Here is an 18392-nt window from a genome sequence, read left to right on the forward strand (position 1 = left end):
CTTTCTCTCTCTTTAACACCTACAGCACTCAGCACAGCTATGACTGGTTCTTAGAATCTACTGAAAAACTGCAAATATTTTCTCTCCAAAAGCAATAAGGAAAGATTTGCAAACTAAGCCTCCTTTTGGTGCTTTAAGAGGTGTAAGACACAAAAGAAAATGGAGATGTAGTATATGAACAGTTAAATTTACAAGTGATTTCTTGCTTACATGGCAGGATAAAATTCAATTTACTCATGAGAGAAACACAAAGGTCAGAATGGAGACTAACGACAAACCAACAAGAAAACAAAGAAGCAAAGGGAAAACAGAAACCACAGAACAGGCCAGAGAGAGGGCTAAAAATCAGAAGTGCCACAGAAAGGGATGAGCTGCAATTTCAGATGAAATCAGACCGGCTGGCAGTCAAAATCCTGCCCTTGAAGATGGCTGATGCTAAACACAGAAGAGAAAGGCAGGAAAAGCAGTGTTCAGCATGGAACTATCATCTCAAATCTCTAAACTCTTGGATGCACGCTGTCAGGTTATCTGTCAGTACAATTCTTACTATTAGCTGTGATGTTCTGCAATAGAACAGATACATGTCCTGGTGTTCACATCCTCTTCCTTGCTAGCCTGCATCAGAGAGGTTACAGGGCTCTGCTGATCCGCTAAGTGATTTTGCACTGCACATCATTTTATCTTAAATAAAGAAATAAATAAGAAGGCACCGCAGACATGCAGCACTTGTGTCCGGTATGGACATATTTTCCTCCCCTTCCTTCCTTTGACAGAAATACACGTATTGCAAGAAATTAAAAATAAATAAAAGGTCAAATGATTTCCACTAAGGCCTATGCCAGCATTGTCTTGCTAGTTAAAACAAAAATAAAATTCAATCTCTCTCCCACCTCACAAACTGCTGTCAGTTACCACCACCCAACTTCTGCCTCTGTACCAGCGCTCCTTCTCCTATCTGCTCAATGGAAGGAAACCTCCCGCAGAGCTGCCTCCCTACAGCTGACTCAAACACAGCTACCTAATGAAACTCCGTTCTTAGGAAACTTAGTTGCTCTACACCAAGAAAAAGGTTTTATGTAGTGTCATCTCCAGGTTCACACTCCCCTCCCTTCTGCCAACATTTTTTTTGTGTTGGCAAAGCAGGTGGGGAGCTATACCTGTCTGCTTGTACTCTGGCACCAGCTGCATCAGCCCAAAGGGCAGGTCCACACAGTGCAAAGGCACGCAGAAATGATTTGCACCCAGTGTCAGGGGAGGTCAGCAGAAAAGCCAAACTCTTGTCGCAAACATTTGGCCCTGCACTGGGGCTCACAGACTTCTAGCTGGTCTTCATCTGTTTATAAGGCTGTCCTCAGAGACACAACCTGTTTGCCACTGAGATCTGGCACACACACATTGCACAGACCAGGCAGTGGTCAGCACGAGGTCTGCAGACCTCTGGGCAGCCTGGAGGTCAGGCGGACCTCTGCTTAATGCCCCTAGCCTAGAGCAGCAAGGGCACCCAAAGCCTCACAAGGGCAATGCAAAAGCCATTTTTCACATCACCTTGGGCCCAGCACCGACGCTCAGATTTAAACGCAACTAAACTTGGCTTTTACCTGTTCACAGACTTGTGTAATCACTGAATCTCTAAGGTTGGAAAAGACCTCCAAGATCCCCCAGCCAACCCACTCCCACCATGCCCACTGCCCACATCTCTCAGTGCCACATCTCCATGGTTCCTGAGCACTTCCAGGGACGGTGATGCCCCCTGGGCAGCTGTGCCAGCTCACTGCACTGCCTTTAGAGATAGCACAGGATGGTTTTCTCTGCAATTGACTCCACTGAGTGATCAGAACATTTCATGACGTCAAAGAATAACAAAAAAAAAAAAAAAAAAAAAAAGGCACTGCAGAAATTTATGTCGTTTGTCTGGCTAACTCTAAGTAGCTGAGCAACATTAATTGGATGCTTCAGGAGGCACTTTGTTTTGGATGTGCATTTGCTATCTCTGATATAATTAGAAAACAAGCCTTTCCCTCATAATCAGACATGGCTCCTGGTACCAACCGAGGGCAATGTCTTAGGAGAAGAACAAATACTGATGGGCTGTAGGGCGACTGCCTTCAGGACACCAAGCCAGGTATTCCCCAGGGCTCCAGTCTGCTTCACTACAGCCACACAGACAGCACAGGGGTGGAATAAGCAAACAAAATAAAAATTGCTCACTGTCTCCAGAAGAAATGAAGCCTACAGTATGGTTTGACATATATTAACTGCATGCCTAAATAGGGTGAGATGTTGCAGGCAAGAAGGTGTGATGCCTCACAGGATCCTTTACAAAAGCTGCCAGCAACGATTCTGCTTGTCTTCCCCCCAACCACATTGTTACATAAGAGGTCCCTGACTTCTTGATTGTATTAGCAAAGCACAATAGCTACAATCATCCTAAAACATCAAAGGAATTTTTAAAAGGAAGGGCGGCAGTCTTACTCAGTTCAGTAAGGGACATGCTTTCATATTGAATTACACTGTAAACCCGTAGACTTTTTAACCTCATTTCAATAGCTTGAACAGCCCCCTTGACAATATCTTCTGTGGAAGGTTACTGCCTACAGGGTCAAAATGGCTAGGAACCAAGTCATTACCCAGAAAATACTCAAAACAGAAAGCCTTGGATGGCCTGGATGAAACATTTTAAGAAAAAAGACCTGTGGTAAAAGCTAAAAATAAAAAGAAAGCAAAGAGGCTGAGCTCCCCCCACCAGTGCAGCAGCAGGGGCCACACAGAGCACAGCTGGGCCAGAAGCTTCCTGTGGTGCTCAGAGTGCTGTGCTGCAGTCTCAGCCTCGCTTCGCCTCTGCAAGTGGCCCTGCACCCACCACATCACTAGCAAGGGCTCCAGTAAACAGCTCCAGAAAGCCTTGGGTGACAGCAAGGCATGAGCTCCCAGCCAAGCAGTACAGGGCAGGAAGGCAGGCTCCTCCCTGGTGCACCCAGAACCCTTCCCAACTCCAGTCATGGCAGCAACAGGCACCTGGCTGAACAGAGGAGAGAACTTAGTGTCCTGCTGTATCCAACACAATTCAGGGCACGAATGCCAGTCCCACAAATGCATGCTGGCATCTTAGTGACTCCCATCACTGGAAAATGGATTTTCTCATGGTTTGACCAAACCATTCCAGCCTCAGACTTCCTTAACTGGAAAGAAACAAAACAAATGAAAAAAAAAATTCTCAAGCAAAATGCCTTTATTCTCCGAGGATGCTCACAACTGTCAGACAGGCCTTTCCCTAGGAAAGACCTTGTCAATGAGAGAAATAAAGGAGTAGCTCTTCTCAATCTCTGATGCTGAAACAGAGCAGCAAGCATGCAGCCCATCACAATGCAATCAGCTTTGCTCTCTCTCTCACCTGCCACACTCAGCAAAGCTGATCACACAACACAAGCCAGGATTATATAACCACCTAACAAATAGCAACCTTTTTTCTTTATATTTTGCAACTTTCGTTTCAGGCTGCAAGGTATGTTCAGGTAGCCCAGTGCACTGGACTGGTGTTTTGAGGAGTTTGTCCATACACACAGAGCACAACTATCTGCCAAAAGAAAGAGACAGAGATGAAATCCGGATAGCTTTCAAGAACTACCTTCTTGAGATGGGCTGTTCCCATTCAACAGCCTAACTGCCTATCAGAAATAACAATTACAGATACAACTTAAGACTTAACACAAAAAGGGGATGGAGCTTACTTTACTCAAGCCTATTTTGCTATTTATGTGCAGCACAACTGTCAGAGATCTCCACTGTGTGCATGGAAATGGGAAATCACACAAACGAAATGCTGCTGCTCTTTGTACTTGTGGATGGAGAAACCATTATGCCAGCTCTGCAAGATGCTCTCCATCCCACAGATGAGCACAGGCTGACACAGACAGGTAAGCAGCACAATCCTCTTTCTGAACTCAGACAGCCTCATTTGACATTCTGCTCAGCAGCTGCATTGTTCTCACAGATCTCCATTTCAATCAAGCCCTCACAAAGTTCAGAGTCCATGTACATCACAAAATGCTCTGTCAGGGTCTATAAAATACTTTGGCTTCCTGATGCCAGTTTTGTCCACCTGGAGAATACTGCAGCAAAGTGGGAGCTGGAAATCACAGGAAAGGGTACAGCCGGAGGAGTTTGGGTTAAGCAATGGATGGGGATTATTTGTTTTAATCTCTTCCTGCAAACAAATCTAGCTGCTCTCACACGAGCACATGGGAACAAACTCATCAGGAAGTCGCAATTGGCTCATTAATCTAATAGTCCATCTGTTATCTAATTTCCTTCAGTATACTGTGATAATTTGCTATTTCAAGATTGAGTCACAGAAGGTTTAATTTTAACTCCCTGTTCGAGTGCTAGAAATTACAGATCTACCCACAGACCAACCATTTCTACAGTCATAATTAAATCATTCCCAATGCCGTTCAATATCTTCTGTAAATAGTGTCTCTCCAAGCTCAAAAACAAGTTCAGCTACTACATAAACCTCATAGGAGTAACTCTGCATATTGTAAACCTCTCTTTCAATTACAACTCAGTACTACAAATGATCTGTTGTCTCACTGACGTTTCCTACACTGTACTTGGAGATAGTTAAAAGAGGAGAAATTCCCTTCTAAAGGAGTAAAAAGATCTCATTACACACAAAATTAAATAAATGCTTGAAAAAGAGAGAAAGAAAAAAACCTCCTGCTGTAAATCATGACTTCACCTCTTACAGACAGTAACCAGCTGGATTCTCTACTACTTTGCACCTGGCGGGGTCATGTGCACCTGTGTAAAATGCTACCATTCAGGTTTGCACCATTTCACACCCATTCATCCACAGGAAAACGCCTACCTAAAAGAAGAGTACCGGGGAGACGGCCGCTGGTTTCAGCTGCATCAAATCCTGCTCAAGGAAGGATGGCATTTAGCTGGCAACAGTCCTAAAAACATCTGTCATCTGACCAGTAAATGTAAAATAATAAGAAAGGGACAGCAGGGTCTTGAAGCTAATAAGCTCTTACAGAATTGATTAGTGTGAAGTTTGTCTACTGCATTTGACAACATGAAAATTAAAATATATGTATTCTGTGGTAATTTGTTTAATAGAAAAACTTCAGGAAAAAATCCAAACAGTGAGAAGAAAAAGGCAGTATATAAACAGCATCCAGAATGTGGATTTTAATTCAAAGTATGACCACAGTACCCCATCCAGCACTGAGGGATGACTCAAGCATTACCCAGGAGACGATTCATGCCCATTCACTGACTCATCTGCATAAATAGTTGGGGTGATAATTGCAGTGATGTACCTGCAAGTCACCAGGGAAGCACCAAGGCTTACACACAGATTCCTCCTGCTTCTCTCTGACACTTCCTATAGCTCTAACAAAGAGGTGGTGACAAATGCCATAACCAATCGTTTATTTTCCCTACAGAAGAAAACCCACAGTGATTAACAGAACAGGAACATGAGGGCTCAAACCAAACTCAGGCAGTATGTGAACTGGAGGACTATCCCAGGTAGTCTCCAGCTGCCTCCTGCTCCCCTCTCCATTTCTCCAGCTGCCCTGAACTGCATGGCTGTATCAAAGCAAGTGCATTTGGTATTTATCAATATATCCTTGTCCTTGCAACTTCTCTGGAAAGTGAACATAAACACTGCATTTCAAGTCAAAACAGGAAAAAAAACAAAACAAACAAACAAAAAAACAGAAAAAACACAAAAACAACAAACATTCCTTTCTTCCCTCCCAGATTTCCTATATTAACAATTCAAACTTCTTACCAACTCTGCTCTGCCTTCTGTTCCCTATCAGGATACCTGAAGATTCTGGGATGCTCTATCCCCCAGGGTACTCCTTATCACTGTTTCTCAATCATTTTGTATTGATGGACTACATAACTTTAGGGAGAAAAAAAAAAATCTAACTGCTATCACAGTGATTTTTATGTGCAGCTAAGCACAAGCCAAGTTAAACCCTCACCAGTTTTCCCCTCACTTCATTTTTCTCCTTCCTTGCCTGTATCAGCGTACATGCTTCTGTTTAGGGGTTGGAAGAAGAGCAGTATGAGCGATTTCAGTGTGCAGATGTTGCAAATCATCATAGAACCTCTGTGGTGCCTTTCCTCATGCCAGCAGCTCATGGACTTTGTACTCGCACAGAGCAGCACTTCCTATCCTTCAGGCTGCACAAAACCCAGTGACAGCCTTGCTGGATTTATCAAGACATATTAAATTATCATGGCAAGACAATGTTCCCACTGTCATCATGCAGTCCTGTCTGCACGCTATACAAGAAGCTAACAGAGCACATCAATAGGGATGGGAGGAGAAAGGGACAGAAGACAAACACTTGCTCACCCTGCCCACTAAATCCACCCTAGTTGTACTTTTTTAGACGCTGACTGGAAGGACAGAAGCAGCTCTTCATCTCTGTCTGTGTGCCCAGATAAATCACAGACTGATGTAAACTGACGTTTAACACACTGACTTCCCACCCCTCTGCACCTCTCAATGCAGGAGTTCACAGGACACGCACCCATCCAACTTTTCCCCTCCCCAGACACCATATGAGAACTTGAAACTGCTTGGCTGGATATATAGTGTGCCCATCCTAAAAAGCAGCATCTATGGAACACGTGGCTGAAAAGAAGCAGTGGACCTCCAGATATGCGTGCATCTACATCACAGGCAATGTTACCATAGGTGTTTTGGTAGTGTAAATAAGGCCACCACCCCACAACAGGGTGCCCAAACCTACCACACTCAGGACTCAGTACACCAAGGAGCTAAGGGCTCTCTCAACAGCAAATAGGAAACACTCCCAACAAATCAAACAGGAAGAAAACCCTCAAAACCACAACCTTATATCCCGAGTGCTGCATTTGCTCAGTCCCACAGGCTATCCATACATAACCCTGTTTTATCACAAGTCACAGGGACACTTTCTCTCCACTGGCACAATCTGGGAAACTCAGTGTGCACCCACTGGGCTAACCCCAAAGAACGTGATACCCAAGAATACCAACAAACAGCACCAATATAGGTCTATTAAGTGCTCCTGCAAATGGTCTGTATTTCCCTGTAGCCACCCCAGAGATGGAGCCTCACACCTTAGCCACAAGCAGCAGCTGAGAACTGAAAGCACCAGCACTGTCCCAGCCATACCATGCAGATACCTATCAGCTCTCTGCTGTCAGTTCTTCCTCCCTGTCTGATTTTATTGTAGTGGTTACCTGACCACGTGAGTTGAACTTCCTGGTCTCTCAGTGCTAATACCTGTATTAACTTTAGCAATTCTGAGTGTTTTTTCTGCACACTCTCCACCCAGAAAGAAGATATATATTTATTTTAAACTTAAGACTTACGAGCAAACTATGGTTTGAATCAATACATTCATTTCCTCCAGCTCTAACGTGCAAGAAACGAAGGCATAACTTTAGAGCCTGTCCTACCCCTCTCACTCACCATTATGACTAAAACATAACTGAGTTCTCTGGGCTGGATATAAGCGATGTGGAAATAACCTAAAATTAACCTTAAGTGAAACCGTGTTCAAGCAGTGCAGCGACGCACATAGCATATGCAGGACAGGTCCTGCTGTTCTGCTAAAAAGGCACACAGCAAGCAATTGTGCAAGGTGTAGATCTCAGTACAAATACATCCACCCGAGCATGCATACTTCAATGTCCCTGTGTGCTCAGCAATGAGGGAAGGAAGGCACGCAAGCCTGTGAGTGCAGGTGTACTTTGCTGCTACGTGCAAGGCTCCTCAAGAGACTGCACAGCACTCAGCTGCAAGGCTGAGCCTTCACGCTATGACAGCGGTCCCCAAACGCACCAGCTTTCAGCTGTCACCACGTACCCCCTTCAGTCCAGCACCAACGCGAGGAGATGCACGACGGCACACCTGCACGCACACCGCGCTGCGCGCGTCTGCAGCACAGGCGTGCAAGGACAAGCCCCGTTCTGCCTCCATTCATTCGCAGGAGCCCAGCTACTCACCCAGCCCTCGAAGCTGTCGCTGGGGCCCGCCGAGCGCAGGAGGTCCTGGAAGTGCAAGGTGCAGTTGGCCACGAAGTCATCGTAGCCTATGGGGGTGTCGTGGAAAACGGACAGCTCAATCTGATGGCCGTCGGTCACCGTGGCGGAGAACTCCTCGTTATACGTGGGCTTGTTGGTCTTCTGCTTGGTGCTGGTCTGCCCGACGCGCACCTGATCCACGCTGACCGTCACGTAGGGGTCCAGCAGCTGGTAGCCCTTACGGAACAACGAGTGGCGGAGGGACCAGCGGGTGGGCTGCAGCCCCACAGCCTCGCCGATCCGCACCTTCAGGTACCCGTTGAACTTCATGGCTCCGGACATGGCCACCCCCCGGGGGCGCCTAGGAATCCGGAGGACAAGCGGAGCCGCGTCTCGTCCCGTCCCACTTCGCCTGCTTAGGGGGCCGGGCGGCAGCGGAGCAGCTTCCCCCGGGCCATGCCGCGAGCCCGCAGCCCCCGCCCCGCGCACCGCCCACCTCCCGCGGCTGCGGGTGGCCGCTCCGCCCGGCGCGGGGCTCCGCTCGGCTCTGCTCGGCGCGGACACCTGGAGTGTGGGACGGCGGCGGGAGGGGAGGAGCCGGCAGCCCGAGACGGGAGGGCGGGCCCGGGGTGGGAGGGTAAATTCTTCACCGTGAGGGCGGTGAGGCGCTGGAACGGGTTGATTAGAGAGCTGTGGGTGCCTCATCACTAGAGGTGCCCAAGGCCATGGATGGGGCCCTGGGCAGCCTGAGCTGGGGCAGCCAGCCTACGGCAGGGGCTGGAAGTAGATATCTTCAAGGTCCCGTCCACACAAAACGGTCCTAAGATTCTATGAAATACTTGCATTTAAGAAGGAAAACGCATACAGCAAATACAAAGAAATGTTGCTTCTGCTAATGCGAAGTTTACAGTTACAACCCGTCTTTTGGAATTAGCTGTGTGTGATTAACATTTTTGGCACTCTGTGTGCAGGGTTTGTTTTGGGGTGGATTTCTTTCTGGTTTCTGCATGCAGTTAATGAAAGTCAGAATTAAATACACTTAATTACGTTCCAAATCTCAGAGCGTGAAGCAGGTTGGGAAACTGCAATATCCTTCCTTCCTCTGCTACTGCACAGCCCAGCCCACCTGCACGATGCTGTGAGCAGCATGTGTGGTCACACAACGGTCCCACCTGGCTAAGAATACAAAGCATGGCAATGACCATCCTGCTGGGTCCCACAAGGGTCGTGAACCTCAGGCACTAAATAGACATGGGGGCAACTCTGCGGTGCCCTCAGCTGGGATTTTGCTGAAGGAGATGTGGACCTGTTGGAGCACATCCAGAGGAGGATGACAAAAATGCTTCAAGGGATGGAATACCTGCCTTTGAGGACAGGCTGAGTGAGCTGGGGCTGTGCAGCCTGGAGAAGAGAAAGCTCCAGGGAGAGCTGAGAGCAACCCTCAGTAACTAACAGGGGGCTGTAAGAAAGAAGGGGACAGACTTCTTAGCAGGAACTGTTTTGATAGGACCAGGGAAATGATTTCAGACTAAAAGAAGGGAGATTTAGACTGGATGTAAGGAAAACATTATTTTATGGTAAGAGTGGTGCAGCACTGGTGCAAGTTGCACAGAGAGATGGTGGTTGTCCCATCCCTGCAGACACCCAAGGTCAGGCTGGATGGGGCTCTGAGCACCTGATGGAGCTGTGGGTGTCCCTGCTCATTGCAGGGGGGTTGGATGAGATGGCTTTCAAAGGTCCCTTCCAACTCAACTGATTCTATGATTCTATGAACTGCTTTCCTCGCTTCCCATTGCTTTGACTCCTCCTGGCTGCCCTTAGCCCAGCAAGCTCTATTCCTGTAAATTAACTCCTTCCTCACAGCCGCTCTGTGCAACTAAAGCTGCACAACTGCGAAGATAACATTCTTCCCCTTCTACCTTCTCATTATTGCTCCTCTCCCATCTTCCTGCTGTCTTCCATATGCATTTCTTTTTGTTTTTATTTTCTTTTACAGTTCCAGACTATTGCTCTCCCCTCAGCTCTTCACCTTTCACATTCTGTGCGAATGATGGTTTCCCACCCTGTTTTTTCCTTGCCCTTTTCTCCTTCCAGACGTCTCATATTTCAGAGGAGACTCCCGTCTCCCTCCTCGGGACAAAGCAGGTGGAACAGGTTCAGTCATGGGATCATTTCTCACATGGAGGCAACAGTTCTGCCAGGAACACTTGTAGATCCTTAAAATCAGACTTCAGACCTGTGTCTTTGTGAGGCTTTTAAGTTCCATGATCTATGGCGATTAGCTGAAGATAAGAAGCATTAAGAATTCTTGAGCTTGGTTGTGTCTAACATAGAAATTGCCAAACTGATGATATCCAGACACTGCATGGCCCAGGAGCTTGCTGTCAGCAGAGGCCAACTCCAGGTGTTTAGTTTAGTTTCTTGGTATTCGCTGCTACTCTTCTTTCATGACACCATAAAATACAAAGGCTCCTCATTTACCTTCTCAAGAGCATCACTGTTTGTCATTTTGCACTTTCATCTCCCCTATCTTTCTGAACCAAGATCTGTCTCTTGGAATCCATGAGTCTGGACAGATCCTGTTCTGAGCTGAATGATCAAACCTGAGTTCTTACAGAACTCTGTGTAATGGCTGCAGACAGAATCTGAAGACAGAACTTTAAAGTACACCTAAAGTACAGCCTGAACTTCCACAGGATGAAGCTGAAGATCTTATGAAGGCTGGAGCACCTACTTCCTGAGCTCCAGATCATCAAATCACGTGTTTACTGTCACAGCCAGGGAGAAGACTAAAATCTGCTAGATAAATGTTCTGTGCTGTTTCCTTTGCTTAATCACATCAGCTGAAGTTTTCTGTGCACTGCAGTTTAATATATAATAGATGTAGGAAATGGAACATAACTTCTTCTGTACAGTTGTGCGTTGTGTGTTGAATTCTCATGTGATAACATGATTCCTGGAGCTGGATCTTTAAAAAAAAAAGAAAAAGAAAAAGAAAAGAAAAAACTGTGAAACTTACGGAAAAAAAGAGGTGAACTGTAATGATATGTTGTCCCGATTAGCAGCAGTACCTGTTGCCATCCAGTTTTCCATTGGAGGAAAAATAAATCCTGTGCAATCCTATGATGTGGACCTAATTAATTTTGTTTATCCACTTGAGCCAGGCTGGAACAGATCATCTCAAACATCCGAACCCATCCCTGCTCTGAATCCCAAGCCAAAGCCCAAATGCCTGGTTCTCAAAAAGAACTGGCCAGTGACAGGAGGGCAGAGCATGCCCTGCCTGCTCTCCAGACATCCAAGCAGCAGAAAAACATCCACAGTTCAGTATTTTCCTCCAAGAACCCAACACTTGTGTGCTCAGTGACCCTGCAAGGCTGAATGCAGCAGCACCATCTGGTGATGGCCGCACTGAACCTCCGCGCACAGCTCTCAGTGCCAGGCAGGAGATGAGGTGTCTGCAGAAGCATGAATTCCCTCCTCATCCCTGGCAGGAGCTCGGAAAACTGGCTCCAGGCAGGGCAAGTTGATTCATTTTGTGCCCTACAAGTGTGCAGGGAGGCTGAGCCCTTCCTGGCTCTTCCTGCCCAGCTGCGTGGTTTCCTGAGCGGTCGGATGATGACACATAGTCGTTCCCAAAAAGGGCTGTGAAGAAGAGTGCACGGATGTCCTGGTGCTGTGCCTGAGCAGCAGGATGGCAGGCAGCATGCCATAACAGCACACACAGAATAAAGCACAAAGCTGAGTAATGGGCAGACGACAGAATAAGCAAACAGGGAATGGGCACTCTTAGTAAACTTTTATCACTCCGGAAGATTTTAGAGCAGTAGTGGAAAACCCCTTGGGGAAAAACAAAACAAAACAAAACCAAAAAGAAAAAAAAAAAAACAGCTTAGTGCTCGCTGATTATCAAAGAGACAAATAATTAGTAATTATTAAAAAAAACTGCAAGCAAAACCACCACGTGGGCACTGTACAAATGATACATCCATACCACTGATACTGAGCACAACTCTGTTTCTCTCAGTCTGAAGAAGTATAAAGTAGAATCTGGAAAGGCACAGAAAAACATGGCAGAGGTGATCAGAGGTATGAAATGGGGCTGTGGAGGGAGGGAGAGGGACTGGCTGACTTGTGATTTCTCAGTCTGGGAAAGAATGACTGCAGGGGAACATGTTGGAGAGATCTGTACAATCATAAACCATACGAACTGGATGAACAGGGAAGGATTTTTCATTTTCTCCAGCTTAAGATCTAAGGGGCACTTGCTGAAATTATGAGGTAGCAGGTTTAAAATGTACAGAAGCAAACACCTTTTCACACTGTATATAGATCCAGTATAGAATCCATTGCCAAGAATGGAGGCCAGAAACATCAACAGCCTCATAAGGGGGCTAGACATTTATAGAGGATGGAGTCAATGGGGCTACTGACCAGAGACAAATCCTGGCTCAGGAAGTCCTTTGACCACAAATTGGCAGCTGGGAGACTCCACAGAGCTAGGAACACTGTGTTTCTCTTATTTCTTATCCTTTTCTACTTCAGCATCTAATTTCTTACTCTGAAGCCTCCGTTACTGGGCACTCTATAGAACAGTACAGCTGAAGTAGGATGGAGGGAATGAGTACTGCTGTTCTGATGTTCCCCTTGACTGTAATTTCCATATCTCAGTGAGAAAACTCAGGAAAGACACTTCTTGAGACTGACTTAATCACCACTCCTGCAGACAAGCAAATGGCCGAAGAAGGGACCAGCTCCCTGAGATGACTCTTGCATTCTTCCTTCAGGTCACAGTAACCTTAAGGATAAGTTTATGCAAGCTCTCTCTTGTGATTTTGGTATCCTATCTGGAAAACTTGCAATTTGGCTTTGCAAACAAAGCTTATGATTCAAGTTTATGATTTAGGCCTGGCCTCGTTTCACACTGCAGCTACACACAAATTAAAGCCCATTCATGCATCATGTATAAACCTCCACTTCCTTTTCCCTAGCAAAATGTGCAGTATTCCCTTCACTAGTAACCTGTAATTCTCTAATAATTTGGTATCGTCTCCACCTGGCAAGTCAAGGGCAAATGCTTGGACTACTCCACTTGAAATGTCCAACAAACACTGGTTACATTCAGAAGTGAGTCTGTAAAGTGATGGAAAAACCTTGGCTTTCACAACCACCATAGCAAAAACACTGCTGACATCTCTTGTAAATGGAACTGCAGTTAAATACATTTTAAGAACACCAAAAGTAAAAGAGCTGTAGAGGCTTGTGAAGCAGGAACTAACTCTCTTTGGTTCCCCTATTAATTTTAGTCTATTTATACAACTTCTCTTTTATAGTTTTTTTCTTTTTTTTTTTTCTATAAGAGTGCTTGTTAAACTTCTAAATAATGACAGCTGCTAAAAACTGAATATCCCATCTGTGGAATCATCTGTGGTCTGGGGGAAGAAAAAAAAACACAGAAAAAAGATCTAATTCCTCTCTAACTATAATAATTATGGGATTGATCCAAAATTCACTGAAGTTAAAAGCAAAGCTGCCACTTATTTAAGTTACATAAGAATCAGCCCTGGTTTGTACGTCTGCTCTTGCTCCTGATTTATATCAGTGCAAACTAGGAAGAGAGATTTAGCCTAATATTAGTTTTTCTTATTTAGAATGTATGCTTATTTTCCACTGCTAAATTGGAGCTCACCTGATCCTTTTTTCTTTTTTTTAAGCACCAAGTCATTTTATAAAGTGCTGGTATTATAAACTGCAGAATATAGTTTATAAGAGCACCAACTCCTACAAGCCAACCATTAATACAACTAATGGCCTGTCTGTTGTACTAAACTGCTCTCATTTGTCTGGGTCCATTAACAAACGCAGTGGTCATTAACAGTTAACAGCAACTCAGTTATTAGATTTTATTACTTGTACAGGAAACACTGGAGAACAAACGGATTATTTTGGTTTACGGGGGTTTCTTTCTTTCCCAACAGCCTTGCCTTATTACTTATACCTTAGCTACTTGCTTATTCCCAGACGTAACAGACACACTCAGAAATGGGTTCAAGTCATCCATGAGGACAGTCAGTTCACGTGCCAGCCACCCCCAGCCCAACAAACCTCCTTTACATCAGAGCTCCAAGCTATCAGGCTGCAGGGGCTCGTTTTTCTGATATTTCTGTATCTTTCTGTTGGGTAGCAGCTTCCATCTGCTTGTAGAACAAGGGGATTTAAGTAAAAGATACTTCAGTCTGTATGTAGGAGGCTAGAAAATCATAGAATCATAGAATCATTAAGGCTGGAAAAGACCACTGAGATCATCTAGTCTGACCGCTAAGCCATCCCCATTGCGCCCACTAAACCATGTCATTCAGTGCCACATCTCCACGTTCTGCTTCATTCATGATTACCTCCCTCAGGCTCTCTTTCTGTCTCTCTCTCCCCCTCCTTTCCTAATTCACTGAAATCCAACATGGAAGTTTAACTGCGTATTTTACTTCCTCCTAGTTGAGACTGGTGCATCAAGTAAAGGTCATCTCTTTCTGCCTCATACAGACATTTAGCCCAGACGATTGTAGAGGTCTACAAATTAGCTTTGAGCCACAGTGTTGCTCATGTTTGCACATGAGGAACATTATTCAGTGTTATCAAGATTGGGAAGACCTTCCATATTCTGAACGCTTAAGAACCCTGACATACATCTTACTTGTTCTGCTTTCTTCAGCCTGATTTCAGCTCAAAGCAATGGAAAAAACAGTCCCAGTGTTATACTGCCACAAAGAACCGGCAAAGGCTTGTCATGAAGTGGCTTTCATCAAGCAGCTTTCTTCACCTGTATTGCCATGAGGGAAGAGACACCCAGGGATGTGCTGTTTGTCTTCTTCGGAAACAGGATCTTCCAGACTCCCACCAATCAGACCAGACTGGTGTTGCAAGGAAGCTATCAGTACTGAGATGGAGATACACGCAGTGGCTGTGGCTTACCTTCTCTGGGAACGGGTATATTTTATGACGTAGAAATAAGTTCTGAGCTATTGGACTTTTTCTACTGCGCTGCGGTTATGAACGGTTTGTATAGTTGTAAGTTCTCTCCTCTTACAAAGGCACAAGGGCATACCTAGTATGAATTATACTACTGACTCAGTAAGGGCTTTGGTTAGTCAGAAAGATAGGGCCATGATCAGCACAGAGGCACAGTGCATCCACAGCACACGTGATCCCAGAAGATGCTACACTGCCTGAAGAAGAAAGCCACACTCTTTCATATAAAGTGGTCTGAGCATATTGCACTGGAGACGCCCTATCTCTTCTCATGTGGCTCATGAAGGGGGCTCTTACTACGATTTGATTACACGCAAAGCAATCAGAGGTCCATAAGAGAGTGCACATCTGGCCAAATTACATCAGTCCACTGCCACTTGCAAACCCATTTTGATGCAATGGCAAACAAAGAATGCTATACAGCATCAAAAGGAAAAAGATGAGAGATTTTGCATAGAACAGACTCAAGACATTGCATGGCCATCCCAGGTGATTACAAAGCATTTCTACCACCCCTGGGCAGAGATTAAAGCCTTTTCTCTATCTCATGCCTGTGTTTTGGTGGTATATGCGTGGAGAAGTGCAGTGCTGTGGTGTTGGACGTTGAAAGATTCAAGTCAGCTTATCTGCTCCTGCCTATAAATGAGACACTTTGGTTACAGCTTCCCTCCTATCAGCTTCTGATAACAACTTCCTTCCTACCCTCTTTCCCAAGCTAGCACGTGCTAGCAACTTGTGCAACAGAACCAGCTGGGCAAGAAATGTGAACATATTTAAGAAGCCTGAGATATGTACATTATACCACTAAGAAGCTGACTCAGTGGAGAATTGCTAGTAATGGCTCCAGATTGTTGGGCATACATGCATCCTCCTTACCTTGCAGTGACAGGGAGGGGAGAATAAAAAGAGCATCTCTGCCTCTTTCATCTCTCCTCTTTCTTGTCTTTCTGCCTCAAGCTCCTCTGGTAGGAGTGGGTTTTAAGTCACCATGCACTTCAAACAGTACTGCTCTCACTGGAGCATTTTTCTTTCCCCAGGGATCTAGGTGTCCGTCAGTAGAAGAGATCCTGTCACAGCAACTGAAGAGCATGTTGTGATTTGTTGGTGCACCCAGCCATAGCACACTGACAGGTTGATCCTTCCATTTTTTGAGTGTTGTTTATTCTCTTCATGCTGTGCTGCTCAGGTCAGAAGCTACTGCCTAAGCCAAGTTGCTGAGCCTCAGCTGTATGTGGTAAGAGCTTCACTTTCTGCTTATTTTAAAAGGGAGGAGAGCGGAGAATCAGGGCAGGGCCTGTTGCTATGACAGTATGTAGCTTTATTCCAGATCTAGGAAACTTAGCCCCAGTGTTCCCAACTGGAGCAGCAAGTCTGAGTCACAGCCACCAAGACTTCATCCCTCAAGTCAATGCATCTTGGATACAGGGCAATGGTTCTGACTTTGGATACTCCTACCATAGCCTCATAGTGCCTACTGCTATGCCACGGACCAGAGGGACGTCTCCAGGGGTCCTTCAGCTGAGGTCTATAAGATAAAACAGAGAATGGGTAGGTTCTGAGCATTAGGAGTTGATTGGATGTCAGTCATGAAGTAAATAAAAAGCATGAGGGTAAACACCACCAGGGCATTATAAGGTACTGCTGTAGGACAAACAGAACCTCAGATCTGTAACTGGAGTTGCTGCTGGATCTCCATCACCAACGATGCAAGGTAGAACTTCTGAACCCACAGTCTGAATGGTACCCACAAGCAGACCTTGTCAAAGCTCTTCTATGCACAGGCAAAAGCATTTCTGTGATACTGACAAGTATCACAAAAGGTCTGTATTACAGAACAGAGAAGTTCTAAGTTACGCTAAGACACAGTGAAAGGGGTTCATAGGTGTGAAAACCTGGGCTTGTGCTCCTAAGGTAACTACAAGAAACTTACATGTATATAGCTCTGCCATCCTACTGGAGACTGCTAGATGAATGGCAGAGGGAAAAGAAGGGTAGGGTATATCCAGCCTGTGTGCCTCCAGATCACCAGCACAGCCTCCCAGCTGCAGCAGACCTTGTGCAGGTGCCAACATCATGTCTCTGGGAGAGGATTTCTGCCAGATATGGAAAGCTGGGGGTTGTGTTGCTGAGGAGACTCAGGGAAGTTTGGCAGCCAGCTCTGAAGGCTGCCATGTTCTGACCCCCAGGAGACAAAGAGACACCCCATCTGCTTGCACTGAGTGAGAAGTAATCTCTGTGAGAAATCAGCACCAATTGTGCCTAATTGCATGGTTCTCGTGGGAGAGCCTGAAGGAAGTAAAGCAGTGATGGACGGTGAGCTCGGTGCACCAAACCACTGCAGTGGGGACAGGAGGTCTGTTTAAGAACTAGCACTCCAAATGTCCCCCAGATGTGTTTATCTAATATGAATATTGCTCCCTAAGAAGTTGGATGTTTTTCTTTTCCTGAGCCATTTAAATTTGATTATTTTTTTTAAGTCCTCAAAAGACTGAACTATGACCTGCACTAAAACAATAGTAGATATTGTTTAGCAGTAAGTAGGCTAAAGAGGAAAGAAAAAGAAATGCATTAAAGTGATGGGACTGTAATGAGTACATGCTGCAGACTCATTGTATTAGCTAATAATACCTGAGTCGACTCCTTTAACGCTGGCAAAGAATCAACAAGCCCTCAAGGTTCTTTTGGTCAGGGCTTGGTCTTTCACTTTCCTGCAGTGTCTCTCATTAAATTCCATTTTTTTCTCATCACAAATAAATAAATAAATTAAATTCCATCTGCCAAGAACTGCACATTCTTTTCATCATCTCGAGTGCTGAACCCTGTACCACTGAAATGAAAGAGTTCACCAGTAATCTCTATTTATCTGTACATTTTCTTGTGACCACAAGAGCTATTGTCTTTCATACCTACAGAGCAGATGGAAGTTGAAAAGCAAGCAGGAAAGGGTTAGAATGAACGGAGTATACTCAGGTAAATGTACTATAGAGAACATCATGATGAAGAGTGTGCAAAGGGAGAAAGGAACAATTACCTGAACTAGGTGACATGAAAAAGAACCACACAGGAGGTGTTGGGCATTATAAGACTTTAAACTCTATATAAGGCATACAGATTTCTTTCTTCAGTTCATTACAAAGTACTCTCCTCTTAGTTCAGAAGCAAACCTCTAAACATCGCCCAGCATACCAATACAGTGCTGTGGCAGGCCTGTACTTCTGGGATATGCTGTGCACAGATGTGTCCCTGTGTTTCTGCTTTCCTCCTTACTGATAGCAAGAAAACATGCTGTGTATGCACTTCTACTGAGATTTCTAAGTCACAAATCTGTG

At 45.3% G+C, this 18392-nt stretch overlaps 1 protein-coding gene across 1 annotated transcript in view; it reads right to left on the minus strand.

The window, feature by feature from the left end:
• PRKCH (protein kinase C eta) overlaps positions 1-8460 on the minus strand; it is a 107300-nt gene extending 98840 nt beyond the window's left edge. Inside the window, exon 1 of the mRNA XM_042863459.1 lies at positions 8020-8460. Within this exon, the coding sequence (XP_042719393.1) occupies positions 8020-8379 (360 nt within the window). The 5' untranslated portion in view covers positions 8380-8460. The remainder of the gene's footprint in view (positions 1-8019) is intronic.
• Between the last annotated feature and the right edge of the window lie 9932 nt (positions 8461-18392).

Source organism: Lagopus leucura, unplaced genomic scaffold (assembly GCF_019238085.1).
Source record: "Lagopus leucura isolate 7727_CA_CO unplaced genomic scaffold, USGS_WTPT01 Super-Scaffold_1, whole genome shotgun sequence".
NCBI lineage: Eukaryota > Metazoa > Chordata > Aves > Galliformes > Phasianidae > Lagopus > Lagopus leucura.